Below are 12,597 nucleotides of genomic sequence, written 5' to 3'. Positions count from 1 at the left end.
TAACAAATAATTTCCCATCAAAACCAGAGGCTATGGGACAAAATATTCAAGGTGCTGAAAGAAAAAACTATCAAGCAAGAATTCTATATCCAGCAAAACTATTTATCAAAAATGAAAGAGAATTTACTCGTTCTGATAGTTTGTAGCTAGCAGAGCCACCCTGCCAGAAGTACTAAAGGGAGTCCTTCAGCCTGAAATGACAGGACACTTGACAGTAACTCAAATCTACATAAAGAAATAAAAAGCAACATGGGTAAATATAAAAGACAGTATCAATGTATTTTTTGTTTGGAACTCATTTTTTTTCCTATAGGATTTAAAAGACAACTGAAAAAAGTAATTTTAAATTTGTGCTGGTGGGCATACAATGTATAAAGATGTAAATTGCATGATAACAGTATAGAGGAGGGAAATGGAGCTAGTTTTCATATACTATTGAAATTAAGTTGTATTGGTTCAAACTAGATTGTCATAAATTAAGGCATTAATGGCAATCATCAAGACAAACACAAAGAAACTAAAAAATCATACAGTAAAAGAACAAGGGATTTAAAATGATTCACTAGAAATGTCTCTTTAACACACAATGTAGGAACTGAGGAATACAAAAGATACATATACCACATTTAGAAAACAGGAAATGGCATATGTAAATTCAGCCTCATTAAATTAAATTACATTATATGTAAATAGGTTAAACTCATCAACTGAAAGCCACAATGAGATACCAGTTCACACCTACCAAATTAACACTGATGGACCATAAGTACTGGTCAAAATGTGGAGCAATGGGAACTTTTAAACTGATGGTGTAGTGTAAATTAGAACTACATTGAAAAACTGTTCGGAATTATCTAGTAAAGGCAAAGAAACACATATCTGATGACCCAGCAGTTCCACTTTTAGTTATATAAACAACTGAAATATGTGTACATGTAAAAGAATGTTCACAGTAGCATTATCTACGGATGTCAAAAACTGAAAACAACTCAAATGTAGGATGGGTAAATAAAAAACCACTAGATACAACATAGATGAATCACATAAAGCTGAGCAAAAAAGTTAGATTGGAAAGGGTACATTTTTCATGATTCCATTGAGTTAGAGGAGGAAAATATGGGCAAAATTAAACAATAGTGTTTAAGCATACATAATTACATAGTAAATCTATAAAGAAAAGCAAATGAAGTGATCACCATAAAAGTCAGGATGCTAGATATTTTTGTTAGGGATGAAGGGTGGCTTCTGGAATGCTAGTAATGTTCTTCTTCTTGAACTGAGTTGTGGCATATGGGCATTTACTTTGTAAAATTGTTTGATGTATATGACTATGTGTGTATTTGTATATTTTTTTGTGTACTTTTCTTTATGGATGCTATGTATCATAATAAAGTTTAAAAATTTTTAAGATAGACTTAAGCAAAACAAAATGCTTAGAATATGTGAAACTATGTGTCTAAAACACAAACTACAATCTCACCTCTGAAAAATGCTTAGCATTAATAAAGATTAATGATTCAGCTAACCTTCTTGATACACACCATGGTTTCTGACATAGAAAAAAGAGAATTTGTGATACTATATTCTTTTTGGAGTGGGGGAGGGGCAGGTGGCTGGTACAGGAATCCGGATCCTTGACCTTGTTATAACACCATGTTATAACACCACACTCTAACCAATTGCACTAACTGGGCAGCCCTGATACTATAATCTATATTGTGAATCCTGAGGTATTTAGTTCCCAAAGCAGAAAAACAAATAGACCCTAGCAGGAAGAGAAATAAATCTATTAGATTAGCTTGAGTATAAATAAAAAGATAAGATTCAGAGAGGCAGCACCCTCCTTCCATCTCTCTCCCCAACCAAGATCAGGTCTGTGACATTTTTCACTACTGATATGCGTTCTTTTGAGATCAGATAAAAACCCATACCCCTTACCGTGAAGAAACAAGACACCGTCCTGAGAGAGGAGAGAAATGAGACACAAGTCATACTGCATTTTCTGACACAACATTGTATATTTGTTGTGGAAAGTGTTAACCATAAAAAAAGGCCACTTACTTGATCAAGATTTGAAAGGCTGTTAGGATCCTGACTCAGACCTTGGTACTGTCCTCTGAGTCTGTCACCAGCAGCTATTTTCCTAAACTTCTTCAGATCCACAACATACAGTGCACTGAATAGAGAAGACCCATTTGTTACAAGCAACCATGCATTATTGCAGAAAAACTAACCCCACTGAATAATGGAACAGGTCACTAGCCAAACATTCTGGTTTCTCTTTGAAAAGGTAAGCTACAAGGGCCGGCCCATGGCTCACTCGGGAGAACGCAGTGCTGATAACACCAAGGCTATGGGTTCGGATCCTATATAGGGATGGCCGGTTAGCTCAATGGCTGAGTGTGGTGCTGACAACACCAATCCAAGGGTTAAGATCTCCTTACTGGTGATCTTTAATTTTTAAAAAAAGGAAAACAGAAAAGGTAAGCTACAGTCCTTCAGCAGTCAAAGGTCAGTATGTGCTACTTCAAAGACGTCTAAGGAAGTTATTGCAAAATCCATACTCTGCCACCACTAGCTCACTTCTATCACTTTTCCTTATTTAAATTGCCTTCCAAAGGAAATAATCTGACAAAATATTTCTAGCAAATGTAGCAGATTTGGTAGTAAAACCTACAGTAATCAATAAATAAACATTAATCAAAGATATCCTGGTAGTGTCTGAAATGTTACAGGGGAAAATCCACAGCACTGTAGCTCTTTTGGATGAGGAACATAAGGTATGAAACTGAAATCACCATACCCAACATTTATCTTTGTATGTGCCAATTCCTACAGGTCCCCCTACCCACCAAATCTTCCAAATCACACTTCTCCCAGAGAAGATAATAGAGTGTTCATTAGAAATGCAACAAATGCATACACTCTTTGACTAAAAAGTCTATTTCTAGGAATTTATCCTACAAACATACTTGAAATACGCAAAATAATTTACTTAATAGATTATTCACTGCAACATTATATGCCATAGGAAGAGATTATAAATAACACTCATAAACTGGAATAATATACAGCTGTAAAAAGAAATAAGATCCCTCTATATATTGATATAAGATCTATAAGTAAGATATTAAGTAAAAAAAGCAAGTTACAAAACAGTGTAAATAGGAGGACATATTTTGTGTAAACAAGAATACATATTCATAGCTCTTTATGTAAGAGTTAAGATTCTTTGGAAGAACAGACAGTAAATAAATAGGGGGGTTATCTGTTGTGAGGGAGGGAACTGGGTAGAAGGGAGAGGCAGGATTAGGAAATTTTTTTTCCACTGTATATTTTTTTTTTTTTTTTTTCATGACCGGCAGGCACTCAGCCAGTGAGTGCACCGGTCATTCCTATATAGGATCTGAACCCGCGGCGGGAGTGTCGCCGCGCTCCCAGCGCAGCACTCTACCGAGTGCGCCACGGGCTCAGCCCCTCCACTGTATATTTTTTATAATTTTTATTTTTGTACCATATTAATGTATTTATTACCTAGTCAGAATTTTAAATGTACAAAATAAATTTTACAGAAAAGCACACAACAGCGTTAGGAATACTCCTTTTTCAGTACCTGATATGATACTTTCGCCCAGCTAAATGACTGGCCCAGTACCCTGACTTCCAGAACCTGTAGCCATCCATTTCTCTTCGGCTGTCACAGAAAGGAGTATAACCATAAGGGGCACCGTCCAAATTGAAATCTCTTAACTCTTTCAGATCTGTTCGAACAATCTGCAGAAAAGAACATAAGAAGTCATTTGCTAAGTAATCCTGCAGACAGTGCTAATGCAGTTTCCTTAAAATACAGAGTTTCCTACTTTCAGCAGCATGGAAGGCAGCTCAGTGGTACTGGCACAGGCTCCCAGCAGTAGGCACCCTGTGAGCCTGGATTCCTCCACTAATTAGCTCGGTGCCCTCACTAACATGCAAGATCCTCAGCCTAGTGCATGGCACACAGTATTCTAAATATTCAAAAGGAGTAGAAACAAAACAAATTTAAGTTGTTTAGCCTCTCTATGCCTCAGTTTCTTCATCTGTAAAATGGAGATAATGACAGCACCCATCTCAGAGAGTTGTTGGAAGGATTATATAAATTAACATATAAACACAGAACAATGCCTTGCCCATCATAAGTGTTCAACAAGGATTAAATGTGACTATATTAGAATCAGGTAAGCATGCTTCAGGTTGAGCCAGCTGAAGCAAGGAATTCCAAAGAGGCAGATGAAGGCTTTGTGCAAATGACTTCTGCATATCTTATCACTCTCATTCAGGTGAATGACTCAGGTTTCAGCCAGCTCAGGATGAAGCGGAAGGCTGTAGAACAGAAGTGCATTTATGCTGTTTGAGTTGGTATGCTCTATAATCACAATGTGTTCCCTGGAATTAAGTCAAATCCTGATAGAATCCCTGGAAGAATATCTGCAGCATTCCCTATAATCAAGATCAAGCATCCACTTGAGCTTCATCTCTCACCCATGCTAACTTCTAACTTGGGGGCAGATTATAGGAGATGATGGCAAGCACTGTTAAACCTTAATTTTCTAACTTTTAGTTTTTGTGTTTAATGGATTAAGTAAGATACAAAACTGCACATGTACATGATGTTATCACAAGTACATTAAAAAGACATACAAAAGGATGAAATGGAGATACACTAAATGCAAATTCAAAGTGATTACATCTGGGTGATAACTTTCTTTCTCTTCCAAAAACTGTAAAACAAGTATGAACTTTTCCAATACTGGAAAAATACCATTTAAAAAGGAAAAAGAGGTCTGTTGCCTTTCATACAAACTGTTAAAACCTGGCCTTTAAGAGTTTACCTGATCAGCATCCACAAACAGGAATTTGTCAACAACCAGAGGGAAAAGTACATCCAGGAAGAGGATCTTGTAACCCCAGATAATGCGTTGTTTTTCAGTCTGTTGATGAAGCCACCGGGGCCATTTGTACTGAACAAGCTCATACTGAAAATTGTATTTGTTTGCCATGTACGGTATAAACTCCTATTTTTAGAAACAGGGAACAACAAAGAATCATTTATCCTGATTGAGAAAACTGACTTCATAATGTAAGTCAACCACCATGTTTATGGCAAAAGTAAAAGACATTTACCAAACAGTGGTCTATCAAAGAATTTGGCCCTGACTCACTTGTGGCTACATAAAATACATGTAAACCTTTGTCAAATCCCCATTTCTTTATGACTTCTGGTCACCACATGAAATAACAAATCTTTAACTTAAGGGTTTTAGATTTATATCTGTGTTTTCGTTTTTTTTTTTTAAAGCAAATGAACTTTAAGTCCATGTTTCTAAACTTGAATTTAATAAAACATTTTTTGAGCTTGATCATAAGTCTTTCTCAAAAGTAGGTTTAACTCAGGGAATAACCGGGCAAAAGCCAAAACTCTGGACAAACTTGCTGCCATTAATGAATAAGCCTTTCAGATTCTAAATACAAGTACCTTCAGGGGACCAGAAGTGAATTACTTATTTAGGAGAGATGTTACTGAATACATTAAAAGTTATTTAGTCAATTCCACAGGAAAAAAAAAGAGAGAGACGCAAATAAATCAATTTAGATGACAAATACTGACTGATATAAATATAGTAGAAAACTTTCCAAGCATGTTTTTTGTTTTGCACAGATAAAGCATCACTTCCATACACCGTCTGTTAGTGTTCCATAATAAAACTAGTCATTCTCCTCAATGTAAACCATCACTATGCTTTCTAAAGTGAGATGTATGTTTCAGAGCAAGGGAACATTATTTCATTAATACATTGCTTCTAACAAAGATATAGACTCTCTTCCCATATTACCCAAGCTTCAAACATGTCGCAATTTTGTGTTCGGTTTTATAACTCTTCCCCGAAATAGACCAATTTGGAAGAAAATCAACATGGAAATATGCAACTAAATTAGGGTACCCTAATAAAAGGGAAATTTTTTGAAGTATACAGATAAAAGTAGCAAAAAATATATATTATACTGTAAATATCTCCTTAATAAGAATGTTTTCCTTTTCCTCTGTGAAACAGACCTTAAATGTGGGGGACAAATAATTCTTCAAGAACCAGAATTTTACAGGAGTCTTGGTATTCTTCAGCACTGATAGCATCATTATGCTGCCAAACAAAAACAAATAATAATAATTTGCCAATGATTTTTAACCTCAACAACATTAAGCACAGTCAATCATGAGACAGCTAAACGTTCCTCATGGCAGAGATAACTGATGGCTCAATTAGGCAAAGAAAGACCCTTAGTAATGAAAAATGGAAAATTGCATTTATACTTATAAAGTTATAACTGAATAGGAGAAAAGGGGTGTTTCTCACCTATCAAAATATACCTAACTGAAAGACGCAAATGTTTTAATTGTTACACTTTAAATAAATTACTTCATGAACTGATATATTAAGTATGGTGCAGATGAACAATGGAGGTTGTGGTCACTGACTACCAGCACCGAGGACAGACCGTGTAAGCGCACGGCCTCCCACAGCCCACTAGGGAGGAGAGGCAGGGAGAGGCACATGGGTCCAGGTTCAGGATTCCCTACTTTGCAAACACATTTTGAGTCAAGGAATTTAATAAAATTCAGTTGTTACTATCATCACTATTTTAGGTCAAACTATTTCTGTGAAACAGAAATAAAATGATGCTTTTATTATTTCCTATACAAGATTTGTAGTGAAAAACTAAAAGTAAAAAGAACCCTGGCAATGAGGAAAATGACTCTCAGGCCAAGGTACGTCTTCAGAGCTGAGCCTTGCAGACACTGTGACAAGGCACTCTGAATGCCTACCCCTCTGGCAACCAAGCCTGTGGCTTCTCCTGGCTCTAGCTGTGTGACCTCAGGCCAGTCCATTCACACTCTAGGTCTCAGTTTGTTTATAATACAGAGGTGTTCTGAGACCTCTCCTGGCTCTAAATCCTATGAATCTTTAGAAGACAGTGAAGTGTTCCACGGTCCTGTTCTCCTATTTCCTACATCAATCTCCTGATTTCTGGTTTAAGTGATGCTTGGTGGCAACCACTGTCTATAATGCGTGCACAGTGACATTAATAACCGCAAAGAGGCATTCATTACATAGCTCAACTTCATGGAGTTGGCTGGATCAAAACAAAAGCAATCATATACAGCAAGCTATTCACAATCCTCAGAGTGCTTCAACTACACAGAAGCACAATGAGCAGAATCCCACAAAACATTTTCTCTCTAAATAAGAGTACTGTGAAAAACCCATTCACATACACCAAAATAATAAAGACTAACCGAAGAAATCTTTCATAGAGATGACCAGATGCAACAGAGAAAATATTAATTATGTCATCTTTATCTTGTTTTACTTCCTCAGTCTTCTGTCCTGTAAAGCCCCTATAAGGTAAAAAAATAAATAAATAAAATAAAGACAACTTGAGACGCAGATACAGATACACAGCCTTTAGGAGAGAGGAAAGAAATGGTGCTTTCCCATTCCCATTCCTTGTCTAGAGGGGGAGCAGGCCGGAGTACCCTTGTACACTGAGAGAGAGCACAAGGCCGGCAAAGCCACCCCACAGGATAACAAGAAGGACACTCATTCCAAGACAGCCTGTTGCTTTTGGAAGAGCCTGAACACAGGCTGTTCAACAAAATGCAATTTGTACAATGGGAAGTAAACTAAGCAATACCCAGTCAACTCTCCAAAGAGCAGGCACAACCCAATGAGAGTGAGGAAGTATGAAACAGAAGTAACTTCACCATGAGGAGACATTAACCTATTTTAGTTAATCAAGCGCAAAACACTCATCTACTTCAAATATAAGTAAAGGATTGGGCTGCATGAAGCAGAACGTGAAATACCCAGACAGAATCACTATACTTCGCAGGCGGAATGAATGGCACTTACATCTGTTTTTCCTTAAAACATAACTTTTTTATAATGCCAATATACCATTTGAAGGAGTCCCAAAATCCAGATTCATTCTCATTTGTTTCATCACTCAGTAAGTCCTCGTTCACCATGTCTGCCTTCTTCTGAACCTGCAATTACATGTGATAAATCTTAGTCCTCCTAGTAAGACTAATAGGCTTAAATATGACTTTCACTGGATGTACACTGTGAGTACTGTCAACAACAGGGAATTATCAATCGATTCTCCCACAAGCAGGCACCACCTCTCCCACAGTCTAGAAGTAGCCAATAGAAGCATCTTCATCAGGATATTTCATTTTCTAACTCATATTAAAATGAGGCAGCAACCTCTTATAATTAGACAGTAACCATTTTCAGCCTGTAAAATGAGCAAAGAACCTCAAATTCAATGATGTAGGAAATAACATCTGAGTAAAACCAGAAGCACAAGTCACCAAGCTGACAGCTAGTTCTAGAGAAAGAGGATGGCCCACATGAGCTCTAACTGTCACGAAGGAGGAGTTTCACGTCACGGCCTTTCTTCAGGATTTGCTAGTACAAGCTCGGGTGGAATCATCCCTTCAGCACACTGACTGTTTTTCTTCTCAACCATGCATAGCCTATGTTAGACTTTAGTGTGCGTGATGATTATCTACCCATAATACATTTTACTTGAATTTAAGGCACTAAGAACTTCAAAATTCTGACAATAGAAAGTGGAAGTGAGAAGAAATTAAATAGAACTACCATTTTATTGTTGTTAATGAGATTTTACTGGCACTTCCCCCAATACTCAGAATAAAATCATCAATAATTTTATGAACTGTGGCTACATAAGCAACACAGTATCTATGAGAACATTTAACAGAAGGTGCAATCTCTCAGGTGAAGAAAACAACAAACAGACATTTATAAAGACATTTTCCTTAAAACAGCATTCCTAAACTGCACAGTAAATTCCAAACGGAGTCTTGGGCTGGTGTCAAGATACATATTTTTACACGATAGCTACCAAATAACAGCATGCTGCTCCTTTTACCAACTATAAAGAGTGGCTGCCTTAGTACACCAAACTCACCTTCACTTTAATAATTCTGCTTTTGAAGTTGTTGAGGATGACAACAACCTCATCAGCATCAGGAGGAGAATCAGTACCATCGTGGCTTAGAGAAAAAAGCAAGATAAATATTACTATCACAAATCTCAAAATGCAGTTAAAAAAACAGTCTGCCATCTTTGCACATCCTCTTTATCATAAAGGAGTTTTCAGAACAAATCATTTTCTTACAACCTGAAAGAAGCCCCTTCAAGCTGCACAGAATCACTTGTCCAAATCTCTATCTTTACATAAAGTGCTTGCCTGAACTTCCTTCATGAGTCCTCCTGCAAATTACCTGTCCTAGAGTGAGAGGCTCCCAGTGGAGGCAAGCACACGAGAAGCACTAACCATTCATTTGTGTTCACACGGTCTGAGCCAAGCACAGCGCCTTCAACAAAGGAGTGCCAGGAGATGGGCCTGCACCCTCCCAGGAACCTCATCACTTCACTCTCTAATTAGAAGTGTTTTATAAAGGAATCTAAGAACTATAACAAGCCTATTCGTGAGCAGACAGAGGAAGAAAAATTAAAAATAATGTTTCTCTACTAACCAATTGTAAAGCCTAAAACTTCCAGTCATCAAATTTCAAGGTGCAGAAAGTCATGATAATATGAATTCACTGCATATCCCGTCATCCAGCAGAGAGCAGGGTTCTCAGGCAAAAGTAAGATTCTGACGGGAGAAACTGGAAGTATGAAAAACTCCTGAGACTGGGAATACCTACCTGGGAAGCACAGGAAGACAGAAGCCCTAGACAGCTAGGAAGAGAAGGGACCCCACACTCCTAGGGAAGTGGGGAGACTGGTAAGGGTACACAGAAGGGACGGAGTTTGGAAGTACAACTAAAACTCTATGAAACCATATCTGGAGAAAATGTTATTTGGAGAAAAACCTTCTACTATTTACAATGTTAGTGTAATACAAAATTCCTCTATTTCCTGGGTAAGAAATATGCAGTAATCCACACTGCTTTCACATATATCAGGTAAGATACTATGACGCTAAGGCAAGGAAACAAAAGAGAATGTTTTCAGATAAATTCTAATGGAAATCATTCCCTAAACAGACGTGGAGTCTTCTCACACAGCTTAAAACTAATTTAAATTGTGTTAAGCAGAATTTAGACCAAACTTGTTAAAAGGCAGTATAATTCTTTTAAACTAATAAATACATGTAGTAAACCTTAAGGCAAAAAGCTGACTACTTACGGAATGTTCTAGGAGTACTTCTATACCACCACAGACCAAGGAAGACCACTGTTAACTGCAGGACTTCATGGCCAAATCTTATATGTACTGTGTATTCGCAAAACACTCAGGGTCAAAATATATACTCTCAGAGGAGAAAAGTTTGACTGTTCTTTACTTCTTTTCTCTTTTCTTCAAATGACTAAATTTCTAATTTGCCTAGGGTCTATATCACAGTGATAGAGTGATTTCATGCTGGAATATGGTTAGCACAAAGGAATCATTAAGAATAAAACCTAAGCATACTCATTAGTACTTAAACCTGTTATTATCTAATTCTACCTTAACAATCCCTCCATATTTAATTTCCTGAAAAAGCATTGTTTTATCATACATACTACTGTAAATTAAATGTAGTGTGGACAATTGCCAGGGTAGTATTCAATTAGAGCTGATTCTCATTTCAAAATCTTCTGGAAAAATTCACCTGTATTACTTAATCCTACCTGTAGATTCTATAAATATCTTCAGAACGTCCCTTCCTAAGTCTGAGAATCCAAGCTCCTGGGTTGGCTTTTAGCTGAAAGTAGCCCTAGGACAAGAAGAAAAGCCAACTTTTAGTTATCTTCAAAACATCAAAATGCTGCTTCTGAGATCAGTCACTTCTTTTTCTGAAATATCATCGTCTGTAATTTAAATAAGATAGTTAACAAATCAGTGCAACTTTAAAAAAAACAAAAGACAATGACACATTAGAAACTAGCAGAATACAGGCCAGTCAGGCCAAGTCTGTTCTTCAGCTGTGCTTCAGTGAAGAATCAAAGTGTGATGTGGCAATCATCTGCAAACCTCCAAAGAAAGGGCAAAGGCAACCAGCTCATGAGCAATCCTTTTTAAGGGGTCAATTCAGCTACAGCACAGTATTCCAGCATGTTTTTTTCTTTTAAACTGACATTTATTTCTAGTCTACAAATTTAACTGCACTAACGATTTTTCTATTGACCAAATTCAGATAATTATGAATTTTAAACTCACTCTATGGATGAGAATGCTAATTCCTCCATCATAAATTGTAGTGCTCAAATTAGCATGACTACAGTATTACCATCTGATGTACTATTTACCAGATTGGCCATAACAATGGTATCCACGATGACTGGGTTGGCTGAAGTTCCCAGTGTAAACTGCAGTCCTCGTGGGGGTTGGCCAGTGGTGATGTCATAGCAATGACCTTCTAGTAACAGGTACTCCAGCTCATACTCAGCAGCCACTATGCTGTCCACCTGCAATATCAAAATTAATTCACTTGAAGACTATTCAGCAACAACATGGATAAATTTGAAATGCATTTTGAAAAGTGAAGGAAGCAGATAAAAGGGACTTATATACTGTATGATCATATTTTTAAAAATTTAAGAAAAGGTAAAAAAGGGCTGATGGTTGTTAGCTCAGCCAAGGTAAAGGGTTAGGATCCCCAGATCGGCCGGCAGCCCCCCCCACCAAAGGGCAAAACTATAGTGACAGAAAGCAAAGCAGTTGTTGCCTGCCGGGGAGAGGGAAAGGGTTACAGAAGAACTTTTGGGGTGATAGAAATGTTCTGTATCTTGATTGTGGCAGTAGTAAATGACTGTATACAAAATAAAACTTCATTGGAAGGAGAAAGGAGAAAAAACAATAAAAAGGTCATTCTAAAAATATAGATGAAAGGATAAGACTCTACACATTGTTAAAGAAATTAAGACCTAAATAAATGGAAAGACATCCCACATTCATGGATCAATACAAAAACTTGTACACAATGTTCATAGCAGCATTATTCATAATAGCTAAAAACCAGAAACATTCCAAATGTCCACTCATGAATGGATAAATAAAATGTGGTATATCCACACAATGAAATATTATCTGGCAATAAAAGAGAACAAAGTACTGACACATGTTGCAACCCAGATGAATCTTTAAAACAATTTGTCAAGTGAAAGAAGCCAGTCACAAAAGACCCCATATTGCATGATTCTATTCTGACAAAATGTCAGAACAGGGAATCCATAGAGACAGAAAGGAGATCAGTATTGCCAAGGACTGGGGAGAACGGGGAGTGACTGCTAATAGGTATGGAGCCTCTTCTGGGGGAGGTGAAAACATTCTACAATTAGACAGCAGTGATGGCTGCACAACTCTGTGAATATACTAAAACTTTGAACTGTTGTACACTTTAAAAGGATTAATTTTATGGTATATAAACAACATCTGAATAAATCTGTTATTTAAAAGAATACATTATACCTGGACACTGATGGCTTAGAGGCCCACCTAGACTGTGATCCAATCTGTTCAGAGTCTACCACCACTACATCAT

At 37.1% G+C, this 12,597-nt stretch overlaps 1 protein-coding gene across 2 annotated transcripts in view; it reads right to left on the bottom strand.

The window, feature by feature from the left end:
* UGGT1 (UDP-glucose glycoprotein glucosyltransferase 1) overlaps positions 1–12,597 on the bottom strand; it is a 105,111-nt gene that overhangs the window by 19,063 nt on the left and 73,451 nt on the right. For both annotated transcript variants that reach the window (XM_063094800.1, XM_063094803.1), the window contains 9 exons: positions 11,363–11,521; positions 10,745–10,830; positions 9,031–9,115; positions 7,992–8,080; positions 7,331–7,432; positions 6,092–6,176; positions 4,869–5,051; positions 3,614–3,774; positions 2,062–2,176 (listed from right to left, as the gene is read on the bottom strand). In XM_063094800.1, the coding sequence (XP_062950870.1) occupies positions 2,062–2,176; positions 3,614–3,774; positions 4,869–5,051; positions 6,092–6,176; positions 7,331–7,432; positions 7,992–8,080; positions 9,031–9,115; positions 10,745–10,830; positions 11,363–11,521 (1,065 nt within the window). The remainder of the gene's footprint in view (positions 1–2,061; positions 2,177–3,613; positions 3,775–4,868; positions 5,052–6,091; positions 6,177–7,330; positions 7,433–7,991; positions 8,081–9,030; positions 9,116–10,744; positions 10,831–11,362; positions 11,522–12,597) is intronic.

Source organism: Cynocephalus volans, chromosome 1 (genome assembly GCF_027409185.1).
Source record: "Cynocephalus volans isolate mCynVol1 chromosome 1, mCynVol1.pri, whole genome shotgun sequence".
In the NCBI taxonomy this organism is placed as follows: Eukaryota; Metazoa; Chordata; class Mammalia; order Dermoptera; family Cynocephalidae; genus Cynocephalus; species Cynocephalus volans.
This window is presented reverse-complemented; position numbering and strand designations above follow the sequence as displayed.